Below are 21,749 nucleotides of genomic sequence, written 5' to 3' on the forward strand. Positions count from 1 at the left end.
CCCCCCCCCCCCTCCCCCTCGGCGCGAAACTTTCCTCGTTCACACTGGCGAAATAATTAGTCGCGTGCTGCTTCTACACGTGCATCAACAAATTTGCGGGTATCGATGACGTCACACGCGGAAAATGTCGAACAACGTGGCATACTAATGGCATAATTTACTGGATCCGCATTGAGCGATTAGGTCATATCGAAGCTTAAATTTCTATGAGGCGACAATAAACGAACAGTTGGTACGGACGCATTTTTTCACCTTTGAGATTGTGTGTATAAACTTACCACACGTGCAAGTAAATGTCGGAAAGGTGAAAAAGGTTTTTTTTAAGCAATATTAATATTTTTCGCACGAAAATTCCTTTTTCTGTCAATAAGCGAGGAATTGGAAATTTCAAGTCACAAGTGACGTTAACTGTCTCATCGTTCAAGCTTCTTCTGTCATTAACTTTCTGGCGAATGAAGGGTGACGATTCAAAAATTCTCTGAAGGTTGCTCCGGGGGATGTCAGCGACAACGTATGTCAAGATCATCGGATCCCTTAAAACGAGTAATTATCGCTAGCGGGATCCCCGCATGCGAGGAATATGAATCTCTTCCTCCGCGTGCGGAATATTTATCGCGCGGTTCGACGTGCTCCAATTGCGCCGCGCGCTTCTTGCGTCGCGTACCGAGACGATCCGGCGATGAGTAGCGCGTATAAGAACGAACGAGTTCGTCCGATCCTTTGATCATCGCGAAATGTTTCCCCGAACCTCCATCGTTAAGCAGCACCCGTCGAACTTCAGCGCGGTAATTAACTCTGTTAACTCGAAGTTAGCTGGCGAAAATATCGACCACTAAAACTCCACCTGACGAATACATTGTACTCCACTCTTAAGAGGATATTCTCATTTGAGACGTCGTTCTGTGATTTTTCGATGTTTTACTTGATAAAGCTATTAGACAAATAATTCGGAAGTTTTGTACAAATAACGTTTTAAATTATATATTATGTATTAACTATATGCAGTAATTTCAATATTATTATCTACGATATTGATAAAGTTTTAAAATAACATTTAATTGTTGAGGCTTTTAGATGAGTTATCAGGGGACGGTCATATCGAAAAAATAATCATCACGAGCGATCAACATAGGCGAGGTTCGATACTCGATATCGAGCGATAAAATATCGTAATACATTACGCGAAGTAGCCTATAAGAACACGGAACCGTCTTCTTATGATAGGCAAAGTACCGACACAAAGTATCGGCAGGTGAAGCATCGCTACAAAGTATCGATACTTGGCGTATCGATACTGTACCTCTCATATAGGGTTGCGGGCAAACTATCCGGAAACTAGCCGGACGATAAATGTTAATTCCGCGAGGCCCGTCGTTCACTTTTTCGCGCTTTCGCACGCTTTTACTTTCTTCAAGCGGCGCGCTGAATGGGACGCGCTTATTTTCGTCCTAATTTCGGTCCAGCGACGCCACGTGCGGCGTGGGTGTTTAATTAGCTCGGATGCCTTTCGAGCGGTTGTTGCTGGCGGATAATTGAAAGAAAAATGTCAGCAATCAGACGGGGGCGGCTTGTTGGACGGGGAGAAGCCGCGCAACAACGCGTAACGCAACAAGATCTGAACGTCGTTCCCCGGAAACGGATTTTCTCGTTAAAGAGACGCGGGATTCTTCGTGCGTTCGTGAAACTGCGATCGATGTAATACCGATTCAGCGTAACGGGCGTGATCAAAAGAGCCGGCGTAAACGGAAAACCGATCTTCCTCGTGGAATCGTCTCTCCCAACGGCGAGGAAATTACCCCCTTCTGGCTTTCCGCCGGCGGTCTCTTTAATCGCCACCACCGGGCTAAGTGAATTTTCCGTCGCTTTGTGCGTCGGTTCTCGCGGTATCCTAAGATAGAATATTATTGCCCAGCGAGAGTCCTCCGCGAAGAAAAATCAGTAAGAGCTCACCGCTCTGTCGGAACGAATCCCCGCGTTAAAGTCGAATGAATGTTCGCTCGTATTACGAAGCACTTACGAGGCACAATTTCTAATATTATTCTACTCATAACATGCGCTACCTCAATTTGTAAAATTCAAGCACACACGAGGCGGATTTTTGTATTCATAATTATACGCATCCGCGCACGCAAAACACGCAGGATCCATTCAAAGATTTCGAAGGAAAGGCGCGTCTACACGTGTAAAATATTGCGTTAAATATGATTCCGATTTTCTGGATGGATTTTTTCGTTCCTCGCGCGACGCAAAGCCGTTCGCAAAGACCTGCGAAAAAAAAACAATGCATCGAATATCGCGTTAAACGTAATTCCGATTTCTCCAGGTTTCCCCTCGTGTTCGGAATTCTGCCTCGGATTCTGTCGCGACTTTACAGAACACGTGCAGCTTGCAGCTTGAAGGATGAATTAAAAGGCCTCTCGAAACGGGAAAAGCTGCGCCCGATCGTCCGCGGCGAAATAACGTCGATCCGACGAGAGTGACTCTTCTAAGTTCGTCGCTCGAAATGATGACAGTTTGAAATCTAACGTCCGGCAGCGTTTCTTATTGCTCGTCTCTGTCAGCGGACGTCACTCGGCAGACTTTCTCGAATTCGTTCGAAAGCGTGTCCGTATAGAGACGCAAAATGTAGGAAAGTGCGTTCGCTTCCTTCGCCGTCGTCGTCGCGTTTCTCTTCCTGCGTCGCGGGCTAAATATTTCATGCTTATTCTCACCTCATGAATTATTCATTCGCATAAACGGCGCATACGCGTCGAATGCGAGCGAAATACCGTTGCCGTTTTCAGCCTGTTACACGGTTACATCGGCCGTCACGTCGTTCGAAGTCGCGAGTCGTCGCGAATCGATCGCACAACGTCCGCCGACAGATCCGCACTTTCTTCCCGCTGACAAAAGAAACGTCACAGCATTTGTCGTATGACGCGCATAAGGACGTCGGGTGCTCCTTGTTCGTCGAATTGACGTCGCAACGTAAATGCACGCGCTCTGAAAGCAAAATGGCACGTACGTCAGTTCGGTGAAAGAAAAGGAAAAAAGGAACGGGGGGAGTCTAGACGCGTTTATAAATTAGGCCGATCCTTATCGGAGCTGCTCCTCGCAGCACGTTCTCTCCTGTCGCTTATTATTTGAAATTGAAATTGAAACCGCTCGAAAAGGTTAGCAGAGGCGTTAAAACGTCGCGACGATTCATTTTTCTTCCCTCCGAACTTTTCCTCGTGTCCGCCCCGTGAATGTCGTCGCTCGTCGACGAAGAAAGCGAGAGCAATTCTTTTTAACGTATGACGACTTCAAACGTTCCCGACGGAGACGTTGATATATTATTGATAAGCAACGGCGAACAGATCGGAAAGCTGTCTCGGACGGTTGTTCTCGTTTGAAACTCACCACTTGAGATTGAAATTAACCGTTCGAATGATGTGCCATGAAATTAAAATATCGCGACGAAAAGAGAAAAAAAGTGTCTTTAGATTTAGTATCTTTATTTATTTGACTAAAATTTGTTTCACGGAAACAACATATAAGAAATATTATTTGAGTAAAAATTGTGTTCAAGAAAACTCGATTATTTAACAGAAAGCACGCTGTTGAAATAATATCTTTTAATCAAATAAAATATGATTTGGTTACGATAAATATGTGAAAAGTGAAGGAAATAATTTCTTTGTAAGAAAATGATCGTTTCAAGCAAATTTGTTATTTAAGATAAAGATACATATTCGTTGAATGGTCTAACAATCGTACTCGGTAATCAACATATTATGCGATAAAATTGATGAAATTTGATGAAATCTTGATCTCGGTGCGCCCGTGAATATCGTCGCCTGCCGAAGAAAGCGACAGCGATTTTTTCATGTATGACGAGTCCAAACGTTCCCGGTAGAAACGTTGGTACATTATTGACGAGCAATAGCGAACAAAGCGGACTTTCGAAAATGATTTCGGACGGGCTCTCGTTTGCTCCCCGATGTACGGAGACGAGTCGTTCTATTTCGACTCAAAATTCCATCTACCTGTCACGCGTTGCCGCTCTTTTGATCTCTCTGTTCGGAAAAACGAATCGCGCCGCTGTTCCCACCGCATTCATTGAATCGCGTCGAAAAGCCTCGTGACTTTCCTTCCGTTCATCGCATCGCGAAAATTTCCGAAGCGTATACCGAGAAAAAGATCTCTTCAAATTTAATCAATCGCATCTAAACAAGTTTCATCGGCACGCCAGAAGAAATTGATGCGTCGATTAATAAAATGCGATTATTAGACTCATCGATGTATCTTTATCTTAAATAAAAAAAATGTGCTCGAAACCAGAAGTAATTTTCTTCTAAAGAAATTATTCGTAAAAGAAATTTTACGTATTTATTGTAGCCAAGTAATATTTTGTTTGGTCGAAAGATATTATTTCAAATAACAGCGTTCTTTCGGTTAAACGATAGAGTTTTCTCGAACGAGGCCGAACGTTTTTCCTCAAATCACGTTTCCTATATCTTGTTTCGGTGAGGCAAATTTTAGTCAAATTTTCGTCAAATTTTCGTCGAAATAAATCGAAATACTAAATCTAAAGAAACCTTTTTTCTGCGCACTCGGTCGACTCGTTGCGACATTTTCACGGAGACTTCGCGGATCCTCCGAGGTGGCAGCCCGACGATATCACGGTTACCGATTACACACTCGCTTGACTCACCTCGGCCAACTTAATCAGCCGATGATCATTCGTGGAAGTAGACAATCGTGAGCGAACAAGCGAACTTCCTCCGATGTTTCCCCCGCGGTATTTCCACGCGTCTCTGCGTTTTCGCCAACCGACGAGGTTCGCGCCGGCATTTTCACAAAGAGCGTCGTCTCCGTTTCACCGCGTTCTCGCGAAAACGTCACGCTTGCAGAATCCGCGAAGTGAAAATCCGCGCGCGGGAGTCGCGAGCCGCGGAAAAGGTTGTTGCGATCGAGGCGAGAAGGTTGAACATTCATCATCGCGACGGGATTATCGACGTAGAAAATGGAGCGATCTGCAAAGTAGCCGTTGGGCAAACACTCGGCTCGCGTCGTCCTGGAAGAATGGGAGAAACTTTTACACAGTCTGTCAGCCGTAAAAGTAGTAAAACGGCGCAAGAACACCGATCCCCGATCGTTCTGAAGGTATGACGGCGCACGGAGTGCGCCCACGCGCCCGCTCGCGTTCTTACCCGAGATATATACTTCATAAGGTCATGTTTCTCGCCGCGCGCTGACGAGCGACGCTATGACCGACCAGCTGGGGGGAACCCTGTTGAAAAATATCAGGTAGGAATCTACACAGGAAATGCACACGAAACCCCACGGTTATTCCTGGAGATTTGCTCCAAAAGTTCAGATCTCTGGGTAGGAATTCAGGTGGATTCCTATGTGAATTTCCACACGAGCTCACCCGAAACAATTTTCCCAAGTCCGTTCTGTTCGCCATTGTTCGCTAATAATACACCATCGCCTCTATCGAGCATGTTTGAAGTCGTATATTAAAAAATTCCTTCCGCTTCCTTCATCAACGAGTGACGATATTCGCGAAGAGACACGAGGAAAGATTCGTGCAAAAAGGAGGTAAGATAAGTCGTCGCGACGTTTTAATTTTACGGCTCGCTTTTTACACCGTTAATCTCAATTTCAAATGATCATTTCAAACGATAACTTTGAATCGCCACGTACTGTGTGGATCCCTGTGTGGATTTTTATTTTCCTTTATGGATCCACGCGAGATTGGATTTCTCCGGGAGCCCATCTGGAAATTTTCATCAGTGACAATCCACAGTGGCCTGAAACTAACAACTTTTCGTCGAGAATCCTGGTGGAAAATGATCTCTCACATACAGAGAATGTCTTTAAAGTAGAAAAATAAGTAATTTGTAAATGATTTAATATTTACTTCTTTTATATAAGCACAAAATAATTCGTTCAACCGTTATATTGCGAACAGCTCCTTCCAAAAGTAGCTCGTCATTCCTTTCTTTACGATATTCTTGAATAGGGGGGAATAAATTCACATCATTTTGAGAAGGATTTTATATCATGTGACCGAATATTTTCACTTTCCAACTCTTTCCGAGTCTCATACAGAGTCCGATAAGACACGTTATAAGGATCTGAAAAAAATTGATTACTATCAAAACACGCAGGAAGACGCAACGAACATAACGGATTTTGATAATATTAATATTAACGATTACCACACAACTGTAGTTTACTTCGGAAACTGTTTTGCCAATAATCTAAATAAATAAATTTTTTTTGCTCTCACCACATCGACACAAACATTTGCTGTTTTAGCAAAATTTCTTTCCTCCGTGCGTAGAATCGGGGATTTTCCTCTCCGTTTCATGCGAGAAATCGGCTGCGAGTTCGACGGTCGTTCGATCGTAGCCGTCGAAATCCCGCGTGTTCCTCTGCGCGAATTCTCGTTCATCCAGTAGAGTCCTGAACAGAGATGGCCGCGATAAATCGAACGAAGCACTGCGGTTCTGATTTATCATCCGGCTGACGCAGGGCCGAATTATCGAGGCTGCGCGTTGATTACGTAGGCCGATTTTTCGGTTACGACGCGCTCGTGCGTAACTCCGTCGATTCCGTGAAAGCGCCGCCGGCAGGACCACCCCAGCCGGAATTCATTCTATTGTGTGTGATTGCGCGACATTCTCGTCCTGCAAGCGAACACGAGAAAAATCAAAGGACGCACCGCCTCGCATTGTTCTTAATAACGCGGCGCGATTACACAAGAATGAGACGTGTCCGTAATTGCGCGTGTTGCGATTGCTGTTAACAATTTCGACGGCCACTCGCAGAGTGAAATCAGTGTCACATTCGAAAAAAAAAAAAAAAAACAGGCATCGCCGCTACTGTAGAAATGTGGTAGCAAATAACACCTCAATAGAGGCTGAGCAAAAGTATGATTTACATATTTATGTTCAAAGGAGAACATTTATTTCCTTAGACTCGGTCTAAGCGAGTTCTTGAAGTCTGACGACAGCAGAAGGAACTTTTTGTCACGATAAGCGGCCGTCAAAGTATTAATATTACACTATTACGACGTGTTTCTCTTTTTCCTTTAGGGATCGATCACTCATCCATCAAATGAGACACGTGAGCGTAAGAAAAAACTCTCCGGAGCGCGTGGGATTACGCGATTGAGAAAAAGCGTTCCCTCCTTAACCCTTCGAATCTCGGTTATCTTTGGCAATTTAGTGTTATTTTCATAACGCTAAGAGGGGTGTCAGAGAGACGGCGAAGTAATGCGCTAAAAGTTTAATTCGAAAAATAGTTTTAGGGCTCCGAATTACCGTGCAGCTTTTCGTGTCAGTTTAAACGCAACGTAGATCAATTTGCAATTTTCTCCATATTTTTTTCATTATTTTGAGTTATGGGCAATAACATCCTCAAAAAAATCCCCCCCCCCCGGATTCAAAGGACGAATTGACGATGCTTTGAATCAAGCTCGCCAAGATTCAAAAGCCGTGATGTCGATTCACCTGCCCGCCCCAACCGCATTCCGCATTCACGTCTTGTACCTAATGCATTCGGTATGTTCATGGACCGGCTTATTCGTATGCATCCGGAGTAGAGTACGCTTTGTTTCTGCGTCTGGCACATGTTGCACCTTTGACCTATCCGTGAGAAAGCCCGACCGCCGACCGATCGATAAATATATACGCTCTCGATGGATGTTACTCGCGCCTGGACTTTTCTTTTTTTATATCGTCACTCACCGGACCAAGTCCGGCGAACTTTTTCTGGAATGTCACGTTTCTCTCGATGATCCCCGGCGTGTGCGATCGTATCCATAATAACGCCGGTGCTCTCTTGGTTGGTGTCAATCACGGAGTTATTCGCAGTTTGATTCGGAGTTGGATGGTGAAAAACATGTCGCGTTTTATTTCGTTACGAACAGACTCGAGCCTGCGCTCACCTTTACGCACTTCCATATCCGAATTCGAGTCGCGCACGAGTGGAGCAAGGTTCCGCTCTTTTTATGAAAGAGAGAGAGAGAAAGAGAGAGAGAGAGAGAGAGAGAGAGAGAAAAGATCCCGGCCGCGACTCGAGGAAGATGCCCTTGCGAGCGTCGCTCGCCCCTCAAGAAGAAAATCAATACTTTGAATTAATTGACCTACATCGACGCCGAGGACTCGTGACCTCGTCATTAGACTCGAATACGAACGCACCCGATCGGAACGATACATGTAGAAGTGCTCGTACGTACGCGGCTGCGATGGCACGTCGCGTAATGCGACAAATATGCACTAATAATGATATCGACGTTCAATGCGGATTGAACAAGTGGCTGGCGATGAAAACGCCGTGTTTGCCGAACGGTGAATTTTTGCGATGATTCATGGAAATCGCGAGCGGAGTGTGTCGAATTTTTAACGTCGCGTCGCGTGTCCCGCGCGAGACGTCTTCATTGAGAGGAAAAATAATTGTGGAATAACCGTAATCTCATCGTTTCATTTCACTGTTAATTTTGATTGCAACTGCACATTTATTCGCTTCCCAAGCATGCAAAATATAAAGCGAGCCCGGATTAATAATCGTAAACATTTGACATTTGACATTTATTCGTGCGGATATATTTTATGGTTGTCACAAACTGAAATGAATATACGTGTTATAAAATATAGTTACAAAAAAAGAGCATAGAAATTTACTGTTTCTTTTTAACTGTGTTGTTCTTTACTTCTGTCAGCGAACGATCATTTATGTAGTGTTTGAAAAAATACGCTTGCCTGGTGGGATTCGAACTCGAGAGACTTCTGGCTCATGAGTCACCTGCCTTATTACGTCGATTCTCCTATCGATAGATGTCTTATGTATTATCGATGTATAGTCTAATCAAAACATTTATGTAACTTTTCAATGATACAATTTAATATTGCAAGAAGGAAACAATTAAAGTGTCAGATTAAAATATGTCAGCGAATGAGTGCGCAGGACCCGATGGGGTGAGCTTATATTTGTAACTGTTAATTTTTACTAGTTATAATTATGATCAATTGTAAACATTTGCATAATCACGTTTTTATAGAAAATTATTATTTTTCTTTCATTATCTCATTTATTATCATTACCAAGTGTATGGCAAAAAAAAACACGTGTTTAGAATGTTATTACATTATTTGTTACTTATTATGATGGTATCGACTATATAAAATGAACAATTTCTGTTACCATTTCATGTTTGTTACTTTATTATAATTATATTAAAAACCATTATAATTCATTGTGAAAATTGCTTGTTGGGTTCATTGTATCATAATTATAACCTATATTATATATAGTAGAAGAGAAAATAGTATTATAGCCCTTCTTAATATCTCTATTATTAGGTAATCAATTCTGCTGATCATTTATAGAATCATTTATTAGTCATCATTTATTAATAATAGCCTGCCATTACGTAATGACGCTAATATATCGATACCACGATAGCCGTCATTTATCATCACGCATTTTTATTCTTGAGCATTTCGAAATTTCGTTTTTTAAGATATATTTTAGTGTTTAATTATACATATTTCCTCATTATTCTTAAACTTGAGCGTATTATCACACGAATATACGTATATTTGAATGTTTCGTTCGTTCTTTAACATTTCATTCGGCTGCACATTTCGAATTATGCAGAGTTAAACGATAGTATTTTGCTAATGTAGTTCCCTAAGAATGCTGATAACACCTTTTCTTCAAGGTTTTCATATCGAAAGAGTTTTTCGATAAGTCGATTTTAATTTATAATTCACCGTTGCATTTCTGCTTACACTGCACTGCCGTCCTTCTGACAAATAAGTCTGTATCTGCATGAAAGATTCACAATTAACCATTGTTATTCCTTCTAAAAGTTTCGTTCAGATTTCAATTTAATCGTTTAGATTTCAATTTAAAGTATAGATCGTTCGGCAAAATTATTTTACAAACTGCAAATAGGGACCACCTCCTCTAACATTTACTGTATTTATATATTTATATTTTCCCAATTAAAACTTTTTCACTATACCTCGTTACAGTTTATTTTCATACATTTTCCTCTCTCGTTTTACCTTCAGTGATTAATTTTCATCTTGCCTCATCCGTATATGCGCGCGTGTCGCGTTCTATCGCTTCGTTTAATTTAATTTATAATACACGTCGGCGAGTACAAATACAGAGAGAGGATCCGTCGCTTTGTATATATTCTTCACCGTCGCATTATCACCTTCTGTTTCATTATTCCGCAACCTCGCAACGGATATCCGGATAGCGTTTTCAGCGTACGACGCCGGGGTATCCCGCGTTATTGAAATATCGCTGTTGTCCGCGGCTGAACGCGAGTCGTTAAGGAAGAATCGGGAAATTTTCCATCGAGGACTGCGGCGCCCGACATTAAATATCCACCTTTCTCGTTTTCGAAACGCGGCAAACATTTACTCGCGTTTTCGCACTCAATTCTGCCACCGTGAAACCCATCACAAAGACCACCCGGCCGCGCGATTCGAGCCAATTAGCGCGGCCGACCGGTCCGTTGCGTAAAAGACCTGGTTCAGCCGTTTTATTTGCTATTCGACGCTCGAACGCATCGCGAGAGATAGAGAAAGAGAAAAGAGAGAAAGAGAGAGAGAGAGAGTGAGTGAGAATCAAATCATCCAAGTAGTTAACGATGAGCTCCGTTAGCGTGGACGGCTGCATTTTTCAAACGTTGCCGTCGCGTCTAAGACAAATGGTTACTGCTCCGTCGACGGAAATGAATGGAACGCCATTTTGTAGAAAAAACGCATGAAATTGTATCGCCGTAATTATAAAACAAATATCTAATTTCCACTCGAACAAATAATATCTCGTATAAATATATGCTGTTTCCATGAAAGAAATTCCAGTGAGATAAATGGAAATAGCAAATTTAAAGAAAGCTTTTTCTCTGTGCGTGCGACTAGTCCGCGGATCCAAAGGACGTTCGACAACGTCGATCGCGCAGAGATCGTGACGAGAGAATTTAATCACGACCGCGCTATCACGCCCGGCCGTTTAACCTCTCCTCCGCAAGGTTCAAGGGACCTCGTGCTCCGTGTATCGCCGAGCGTCACGTGTCACGAGCGTCGTGCGTGATCATCGTCGCTCGCTCACTCGAAAGAGAGAAAGAGAGAGAGAGAATCGTATAAATAAATCGTCAATTCCACCAAAATACTTCGGCGCGTGGCGATGCTGTGCAGCACGCCTCTCGAACGAGTGCGTCGTCCGGCGATATTTCGAGGTGATCGAAAGGCGATCTCTAATTGAGCTCGTCAATTTCCTTCGGCCACGTCCTGCTCGCGATATTACTCGGCCGTAAAGTTTCTCTTATCTCCCCAGCTAGTCACACTTATTTTCGGATCTTGAATTCATTGCGCTTCAGTGTGACCGCTCGACTTTGTCACCAACCCACCAGGAAAGGTGTGAGAAAGACGTGGAGAAGGGCTATCGTTAAATCAATGGTGACTACCTCGTCAGATAAAATTACTTTCTAAAAAAGTTCAGAGCGTTTCAACTTTGATCTAAGAACTTTTTCCGGTACCTAATAGATCGAGGAAGCGATTTGAGTTTAAACTTATTGCATTGTGAGAAAAAGCGTCTGTGGGAAAAATTTCTCAAACGGTTTTGCAGGTGCTATTTGAGAAAACGTCATTCTCGTTGGTTGTAGCGGACACTTTAAGGGGCTACGTGCACCCGAGCGGCTCGGAAAAGCTGTTTGAATTTTTCCGATGGATTCTCCGATACGCTGCGCGTCTACACGATGATCTCGTCGCTTTTTCTACACGGTAAAATTTTGTGCTGAAAACGAATCGTTGAAATTTTCTCTTACTTTGACGTATGCGGAACGAATGGAAAAAAATACCCAGATCATGTTAAATTAACACATCCACCATGTCAACAATTTGTATGCTGTCGGCTATTTCAAAACATATGTCGACGATACATATGAATGTATTAATTTTACATTATATATAGGTAGGTCTATACATAGGTCGAAGGTGAATGTATTATATTTGTATACTTTTTAATACATATTTGTATACTCTTACAAGAAGATATTACCAGTTAATTTATCACAGTCAGTAATACTTTTTCTACAAAGGTACTTTCTAACACATTTCCTATATTAAAATAACAGATAAACTTTACCGGATCATTTGCCGTATGGAAATTTCCCAAACATTCCTAAGCATATCATAGATTCTGATCAGATTACTCAAAGTTATCCCAAATAAGTATAACATATTGCCATACCAATTAGGAAGTCCCATTCTTATCCCAATTATAAGAAAACTCGAGGAAAATATTGTACAGAGCAAGTGGAATTTGTCTAGATTTCCCAATTTAAAATCGCGTTTTTAAATTGGTTTAAAAACATTTGTTTAGTCGGTTAATCGGAATAGATTCTAATTAGATCCTATAAAAATTTTTTATGTGAAAACCCAGATAGATCCTATTTTCCCTGCCCAAAGCTTTTCAGATATTTTATTCAATATAAATATAAATATAAAACAGAAATCTGAAAAAAGGAAACTCGGGGTAAATGTTGGACGGAGAAAGCGAAATCTGTCTGGATTTTCCACTTAGAATCGCACTTTTGAAACATTACACCTCTAATTTGAATCATAGATTTCCCAATCGGAGTCCGTCATTTTCTTGGAAGATCGGAACAGATTCCAATTAGATGGAAAATTTACTATTTAGGTTTTAAAGCAAAACTTTTTACTATATATCGTCGACCACGTATCGCGATCGAGGAGGACCGCAGCCCGCGTGAACTCTCCTAATTTCGACTCCACGATCCATGGAAGCGATCCAAGGGTCATCCCAAGAGTGACCCCAATTCCGTCTTGGATACGAACCTGATCCTGAGATGCGTCGTGTGTGTAAAAAGCCGGGGAAAGATGTCTCAGTGAATCCCCTCGGGGTTCCCGTGAACTCGCGGAATCGAGAGATATCGCGGCGACGTATTTCGGCCCGACTATCGTTCTTGTTTGGTAGACGTCGCGCGTCGGCAAACACGCTTGTTTCTATGTAAGCACGCGCGCTTGTATTTTCATATCTATCGCGTTTACGACAAGCTCGTCTATTTTTTTCCTCCTGCCAGCGTATCGCGCGTATTGCTTCGCGTGTGAATGCGTGTACGTACGTGTACACGGTCACGTGGGTGCAAGCGTGTGCATTTTCATTGCAACTGCGAACTTGCCGAACGGCATTTCAAGGTAGATCGAGGAGATAGTCACGAACTACTCAGCTAGCTGATATGTAAACCAAGCAGATAACACTCGGCGAATCGCGCGAACCGCGGTTTTTTCATAAAAAAAAAAAAATTATTTCGGCTGTTTTCCGACGGTTCTCGCGAATAAGTGAACTTACCGCACCGTAGCGCTCGTTCGCCGATTATTCGCTCGCGAAAGATAGAACAGGAGACGCGCGATAATTGATAAACAATGCGCAGTTCGGAGGATACCTGCGCCTCCAAGCGTTTTAACACATTCGTCACCGGCGTCTCACACGTGTGACGCGACTGTCTCCTATGAGAGACCGATGTCACACGTGTATGTGACGGTGCAACAATTGCTTCCTATCGCCTACGTTAATATGTAGTCCGTTTTGCGAAATTTCGAAAAATAGGGTAAAAAACTGGAGATGCAAACTGTAAGGTTTCCCCAAATAAACTAATAATATTAATAATAATAATGACAATAATAATTGCTTTATTAGGCACTAAATTCGTGATAACGATGATGTTAATTATGATACGATAACGTTTACATGTCGGACGAAAAAGCGGACTGCAAATGAACGAGTCGAGCGCGTTTAAAATACCCAGAAGTCGAAGGGTTTCAGAGTAAAATAAGCAATACATATATATATATATATATATATCTTTATTAGTCTACAGGCCGCCTAATTAGGCGCAAACTATCCTAAGAACGTCAGAGCAGCATCAAAGTTTTCGACTCGAGAGGAGAGCCATTTTTCTAATAAGTATTACTATAAAATCAGTAATAATCACTTTATACGTATATCCATTACTATTATATATATATATTCGCAATCACCTAAAAGACGATGCGAAATCCAAGTTTCACGGAACGGCAGGCTCCTGCTGAATAATACATCGATTTTTGCGTGACTCAACTGGGTTTACGCAACCATAGTTTGTACCGAATTTCACGAGTTCGTCGCAGAAGGGGAACTCTCACTTTACCCCCGAGATTTATCCCCCTCCCGATCATCATGGAGATTTATCCAGCGTCCGAAGAAGCGAAGACTTGCTCGTCCGATCAGCGAGTTGCGTCGCCACTGCCGAGCTTTCGCATAATTGCGAGAACATCATTGATCGCGACTGTTTCCGTCACGACCGACCAGTCAGCGTGTTTTACTACAGAATTACAGGGTGGAAATTGCAGTCACCAGAAATTTATTATTATTTATTATTACTGGAAATTATAATTACCAGAAATTATAGTACCGTATATTTATCGATAGAAATTATAGTTACTTTCGACTTCAACTATAGTCTTTTTTTTTATTTTCGTCAGAAAAATAGTAATGCGTACAAAGTGATTATTATCGATGCTATCGTAATACTTGTTAAAAAAATGATTCTCCCCCCGAGTCGAAATTTTGATGCTGCTCTGACGTTCTTAAGGATAGTTTGCGTCTACTTAGTCCTCCTCTGGACTAATAAAAATCGATTTTGACGATATCGATATTTTTTAACTTTCCTTTTGAACCTTCAATCCTACGGATTGAATTTTAACGTCACCTTCATCAACCTATTTTAACGTTAAAACAGCGAAAACGGAAATTTAAGGCGTCATCGGGGTCAAAGTAAGGATTATATTATATTATTAGTATTGAAATCGAATTTTATTATTTTAACGCCTACTATATGCTGTAGAATTAAAGGCTTAACATGAGGGTAAAATTTCGGATCGGGCTGACTAGAATTCCTCCTACGGTTTACAGTTACGGTATTATAGTCAACAAATGACAAATCTTTATTTTTCTCTCAGTGTGCGCGAAACATATTGTTCCGTTACAATTCCACGCTCGTTTCGCTCAGTCGGCATTTCGGAATTATTTATTCAGCCGTAAAAAACGCGAACGGACGTTTTTACAAACAAAGATACAGATTGCGCGTGTAGACGTCTTATAAATACGGTATTCCAGTGAAATAGATTCCGGCGTGCTCGGCACACGCGTCGCTTCGCTTCGGTATTTCGTCCTCATCGCTCCTCTTATCGTTACAATTAGTCGGTATCGCTTTTTAAGTCATTCAAAATATACACGACGACGCACAACTTGCCACGTAGGCGGTTCTGCACACGTCATGCACGCGCATCGTATCGGAACCCTTTGAATTCGTCTGATATTAGGTGGAGAAAATGCGCAATTCTATAAGCGGCATCAACATTAATGTAAATTCCTTCAAGATTGCTTGGATCGATTTCACCGTGAGGAACGTTTCCCAAAACATTACGGTCGCATAATACGTGCATAGTGCTGACCATTGATGGGGCACTAGGGGGAGGATCATATTGAGGATCTGCAAAAACTGTATTACAATCGGCCCTATGGTCTTCGTCTTCTTCACGCATTGGAACAGCTGAATGATGTCGTACTTCACGTCATCCGGTTTGATTCCGTCAGTGCCATTCTCGGCGATCGAGTTATCGCCACTATCGGTATCGTTTGACGGTGCTGGAAGAAAAGGAAAAGTAAGAACATCGAGACCGTCGATTATGCGCGATCGATTCCTTTTTTTCTCTCTCTCTCTCTCTCTCGATTTACACAACAACCGGAGCTAGCAAGTTTTGCTGCAACAGCAAATTGTTTGTTGATATATAGCGAAAAATAATTTTGCTCGCAAAACGTCGTCGTTGCGGCAGCGACGACGTTTAATGAAATTTCATTAGCCGAATTATTTCGCTCTCCGTGTATCCAGCAAATAATAATTAATATTCTTAATAAATCTTTCCGCTGTCGGAACGAATTTTTTCCGCTGTCATTGTATTGACAAACAATTCGCTGTTCCGGCAGAATTTTTCTGCAGGCGCCCGTCCGGCGTGCGAGATTTTTCATCCCGGATTTCGGGAAAAAATCAGGAGACTCCTGAATCTCTGTGTTGAATTTGTCCCCGCGCGGAAACGAGTGAAAATCATCCCGTGACGCGATATCGCGTTGCGTAATGATTAACGCGAGGCTCGTGACGCGTTGATTTTGGCCCTCGTGTGCGGCAACGAGTGAAAATCATCCCCGCGATATCGCGTTGCGTAATACGCTTGATACGCGCGCGGCAATAATTAACGCCAGCGTGGAATCGCGTTTCTCTAATGAGAGAGACGCATACAAAACGAATTCTGCCAGAAAAGCAAATGTTTGTCGATACAGTGGCAGCAAAAAAAGAGCAAGAAATTTGTTCAGACAGCAAAACATTCGTTCCGACAGAAAGATTTATTAAGAGTATTAATTGTCCACATATCCAGCGAATAGCGATTAATGCTCTTAACAAATTGTTTTCTGCTGTCACTGACCAACATTTGCTGTTTTAGCAAAATTTATTTTCTTCGTGTATTAACGGGAGAAACGGAAGGGAGAGGGCGATTCTCTCACTCTCTCTCTCTCTCGAAGCGTTTCCACACAAGACGGTCGTTATTTTCACCGAACTTACCGGCTTCAGCGCAGATTGTAACGATCGCGCCCACCAGCAGCATCATCAGCAGATACGTTAACGCACACCTCTGCCCCATGTTTCCTAGTCCTTGCAATATTACCGCAAACGTGCACGAGCGCGACAACGTACGTATCGCACTAATGGACTGTGTACGCGCGTACCCGACGCATTTATAACAATGCCGATAATTATAATGCAAAACCATTACTCGCCTCTATCGCTCGCGCGTACATGTACGACGAGTGACGTGTGCGGGATACTCGTCCCCTCACCTGTCCAGCCTGATATTTCCCCGCATTACACGCGAAATAAATATTCGACTTTCGACGCATGATTTCGCGATATTTTCCGCCCCGGCGGAATTTATGGCCTCGTCGAGCGACACGATTTATTGATTTACTCAAAGGGTGTCGAAGATCGAGGAATGATCGTCGACACTTGCAGCGGTGGCTGGTCAATTTCTTTCACGAAGAGTCCGGAGATCACGAAGTTTCCTCGCCGAGAATTTCCGCTTCGAGGCGCTCGCATTGCTTTTCAGCTTTATCTATTTTCGGTCGAAATTTGTATTCGGTCTTTCGTTAAACTTGTTTCGCAATTAGCTTGATAACACGCGGATAATCTCTAACGTATTATTTCCAAATATATGCATGGAAACAAATCGAGTATCAATTGGTCGTGAAATATCGTGACTCATATTTTCATAGGGGGGGGGGGGGGCAANCGTTGCACTTTTGTAAAACAGAATATTTGTTTGCACGGCTGAATGTTACGTCATTTTAACGCCAACGCTGTCAAGTGACTTAAATGTAATCCGATATTTCTAATGAGTTTAATTATAGATAATTTCAAACGAAAGTTTTAACGTAAATGCGAGTTTCATTTGTAACTTCGCACCATATTTCCACCCTTTCCCTTGTACATGCAAGCAAGAATAATAGAATCTTACATGAAGATAAAACTTGTTCCATAAGGAAAAATATATATTCTATATAATACCACTGAAAATACATTTCTGCTATATTTTTATTGTTATATCTTTTGTGTTAACATGCTAAATGTGTTCTTGAATGTACTAACATTGTTGACAATCACTCATTTAATATTTAGATTTTGAACTATATTTTTTCTTTAACATTTGAAATCGTCTCATATTTATTCTCTTTTCTCTATGAGAATGTGAGTCACTTCACGACCAATTGTTTGTGTTACTTCTTAAGCCGACTCCACACGTGGATGTGGCAAATGTAGGCGAACGTAAGCGAACGTTGACAATTGTATTGATCACATTTCTGTTGGGCGAATACAACATGCGTAATAATATAACAAATGTAATATAACATAATAGAACATAAATAACGCAATATAACATACGTGATAAATTTGCCTACATTTGCCACATCGTGTGAGGTCGACTTTAACGTATCCACTTTGCGTAAAATCGACAAAAGAATGTCGATCGACCGTTTGGGATATGTGTGAAATGTGTTAAATTTAACATCAAATTTTTTACCGTGTAATTCGAAAATATATCGTCCTCTCTATCCAATATTTTTTTTTCCTTTCAATTCATAAAAATTATTCTCGAATAACAAGAATATGATATTTTTAATGGAACTATATAGAATTTCTTCATGTAAGAGCAAGTTTTATCTTCATATCGGATTACATATGAGAATACGGGCCTTGAATTAATACTAATTTTTTTGTGCACGCGTTAAATTAAGAATGATGTGGGTGTTTTTTTATTTCTTTCCTGACGACTCGATCAAAGGAGCGCCGGAACTGCGTACACGTGTAAATCAATACTTCTGACTTTCTCGGGATTCTGTCATCCTAGATGGTCCCAAGCAATTTAACAGAGTGGCCGAATAAATACGATCGGTTTCATCGCGTACAGTGCCAAGAGCTGCGTCGTTTCCGACTCGCTTATCGTCCAGCTTGTCACGTATATCAAGCCGCATAAGTGTAATTTTTTCAGCCTTAACTTAAAATAGTAGATAAAAAAAATACACGAAGGACACCGTGTTGCGTTACGTGGCGCTACTTATTTATATACGGCTCTCCGTGAGGTCTTCCCGTTGGATTCGAGAGGCCCAGGCACGAGAAGTGCCTCGAACTTCGCCAAATGTAATCTTGATCGACAGTTATTTCGATGGCTCTTTCTCGGCTTAACTTTCCGAGGAGCTTCGTGCGCTCCTCGCTTCCGAAGTCGCGAATTTAATTTCTAACGACTTCTTCCGCTTTAAACGCGACGGCTGGGATCGATCGAGCTCAACTTGGACTTCCCGTTACCATCAATCGTCGCTTGTATCTCTCTTGGAACGAATTTATAGTCCCGCAAAGAACAATTTCAAGAGGAATCGCCAACGAAACATTACACATTATTGTTACGATTAGGAATTAATATCTCTTTCTCTCTCTCTCTCTCTCTTCCTCTCTCGTTCACGATTGCGATTTCAAGGGAAATTAATTGCGAGAGTTACGGCGTCTTCTCGAACGAGTCACAGCAGGGACAATCTCGTCGAATTATTCGCGTTACGCGACTCCAAGCTGCAGAACAATTCATCGTCCTCGATCTCTCGCGCGCTTGCTTTTCAGTTTCGTAATCTTTCTCCCACGCAGAAAGATAACATATTTTCGTATCAATGGAATTCGAAGCTAATGCGCGTTATAGGAGAGGACCGGGGCTAGTTGGTTACGGAAGTAAGCTGACGCATTGTTTATACTTCGGCCATTTTCTAACAAATTGCAGAATCAAACAAGTGGAAAATGCAAAACTGTCTTTGACACATATGACGTAAGTTGCGTCTCTGTTGCATTACCTGCAACGGTTATGAAATAATGGTGTCAAATTGCATTTCTAGCAGTGGAAGTAAAATCTCTACCTCGTTAACGGGACAAGTTGACATGCTTGACATCCTCCAAGATAAAACCGATTTCTTCTGTAAATTGACTTTCAAATCCTTCAGTACGTATTATCTCCTGTTACCAAAGAATTGTACTTTCGAATTATACCAAAGATAGGCACAAAATGCTGCGTAAGGAAGAACAAACGAATAAAATATAAAAAGTATGCCAACTATTGCCGATCTCTCCTACGAATTGTTGAAATTAATCTTTAGATTATGGAAACAATATATGATATATTATTTTCAATAATATTGCTATCGAATCTAGAAGATTTACTTCAATTACGCGCGTTGTTGGAATTTCTGTTTGATTCTGAATAGCATTTTTACCGTCCATTCACGCGAAGAATTCTTTCCAATGTCGCTCGCACGCGTCATTTCCGAGTTTCGCGGAAAATTCCTTAATAATCTCCCAAAATAAGCTGGACAATGGCGGATCAAGTACAAGGTCGATCTTTTCGTTAACCACGCAGAAGGAGAAAAAGGAAGGAGGAAGAGAAAGAGAGAGAGAGAGATCTGGGGTATATTCCGAAATCTATAATGCTGGCATCTCGCCAGGAGACGAGTGGCGCCTGGCGCCGCGACGCTCCCATATATGAACGGTCTTTTCTTGCTCTTTTATCGTGACGTGACGCAAAATGTCCTCGCAAAGTATACACGGCGGTAATTCGGACGAGCACGTGCAATTAGCACGACTCTCGATCGGCTTCCGATTGCTGCAATAAAATTGATTAAAATTGAAGAAATCTTTTCCTCAGTGTGCGCTCGAATGCGCACACTGAGGAAAAGATTTCTTCAATTTTAATCAATTTTATTGCATCCAAAGAAATTTCATCATTGGCACGTTTCAAAGAAACCAATATTCCGATTAATAAATACGATTGTTTTATTGCATCCAAAGAAATTTCATCATTGGCACGTTTCAAAGAAACCAATGTTCCGATTAATAAATACGATTGTTAGACTCTCCAACGAATATGTATCTTTATCTTAACTAACAAATATGTTTGAAACGAAAGATAATTTTCTTACGAAGAAATAATCTGTTTCGCTTTACATATTTATTGTAACCGAATATGTTATTTGGTTAAAAGATATTATTTCTCAAATAATAGCGTTCTTTCTGTTAAGTAATCGAGTTTCCTCGAAGGAGACAATAAAATTTTCACTCAAATAATATTTCGTATATGTTCTTTCCGTGACAACAAATTTTAATGAAATAAATAGAAATACTAAATCTAAAGAAACCTTTTTCTCTGTATGGAAGAGGCGGCCGCGCGCTACTCTTATGCAAATATCGGGTCACCGGCTTTTATTACGAGCGTTTCATAGAGACTGTCGTCTTCTATCGGTCGTCAGCTGTATTCGCCCCGCTACTCGCGACCGTATTATTGCGCCGTCTTAGCGGAACTGCACGTGCGGGCAGGGAGCAGCTTGCACACCTTAGTCACGTCGATAAACGCTCCCGTGAATATGCCGGTATTAAAAAAAAAAAACAGAGAAGAAAATGATGCCACTTGCGTCTCTGACATCACTGTGTGCAAAGCAATAACCCATATTTACAGCGAACGTTACAGCACAAAGCCGACGCAATTTGCGACTGTCGAACGTCGCCCAAGAATTCCTCATTCGATCGTGGACCGTAATCGATCTTCATGTTCTCGTGTTGAGAAAAAATTTTCGTACTTTTAACTGTCACCGCATAAATGGGGGAATTATAGTTTAGCTTTTAGTCGCGTTGCCTATTGCCGATTGTTGATTACTTATAAACATTTTGTACCACTTGAAAGAGTCCGACATTGAACCGAAACGCTTGGGTAATGATAATATTAAGACACTCGTATAATAATCGTCGTTACTGTCTCAAGGATTGTTTCCTTTTAATCGCACTAATCCACCCGTGCTTAGGCCCGCTCACATCTTATTAGACTGAATATCTACGGAACCGTTTATTCTTTTATTTTACAAGTAAGTCTGAGATACGTCATGATGATATATGTCAAGGTCATTGAAATCGGCGAGACTCTCAATATGCAGGTTTACTCAATTTTTTTTAAGTTAAAACCAGAAGAATATATATGATTGAGATCGAAAATAACCATAATTTTAGTCGAATTTCTCTCATTGCATACTGTCGAAGCATATAACAAAAATATAAAGGG

At 41.6% G+C, this 21,749-nt stretch overlaps 2 protein-coding genes across 10 annotated transcripts in view; one reads left to right on the forward strand and one right to left on the reverse strand.

The window, feature by feature from the left end:
- Positions 1-21,749, forward strand: part of LOC106741891 (cAMP-specific 3',5'-cyclic phosphodiesterase) — a 496,301-nt gene that overhangs the window by 430,925 nt on the left and 43,627 nt on the right. The gene's annotated exons all lie outside the window — the stretch shown is intronic.
- Positions 14,971-16,832, reverse strand: LOC106741893. The gene is made up of 2 exons (XM_014614306.1): positions 16,676-16,832; positions 14,971-15,705 (listed from the first exon to the last, which is right to left on the reverse strand). The coding sequence occupies exons 1-2, from the start codon at positions 16,752-16,754 to the stop codon at positions 15,377-15,379; spliced, it is 408 nt and encodes a 135-aa protein (XP_014469792.1). The 5' UTR covers positions 16,755-16,832; the 3' UTR covers positions 14,971-15,376.

This window comes from Dinoponera quadriceps, unplaced genomic scaffold (genome assembly GCF_001313825.1).
Source record: "Dinoponera quadriceps isolate SergipeBrazil2010 unplaced genomic scaffold, ASM131382v1 scaffold458, whole genome shotgun sequence".
NCBI classification, from domain to species: Eukaryota; Metazoa; Arthropoda; class Insecta; order Hymenoptera; family Formicidae; genus Dinoponera; species Dinoponera quadriceps.

Excerpts from the sequence above, each read along its gene's own strand:
- LOC106741893 (XM_014614306.1), bottom strand. The coding sequence starts at position 16,754 with ATGGGGCAGAGGTGTGCGTTAACGTATCTGCTGATGATGCTGCTGGTG. Across the intron at positions 15,706-16,675 it reads TACAATCTGCGCTGAAGCCG|CACCGTCAAACGATACCGAT; the intron begins GTAAGTTCGGTG and ends CTTTTCTTCCAG.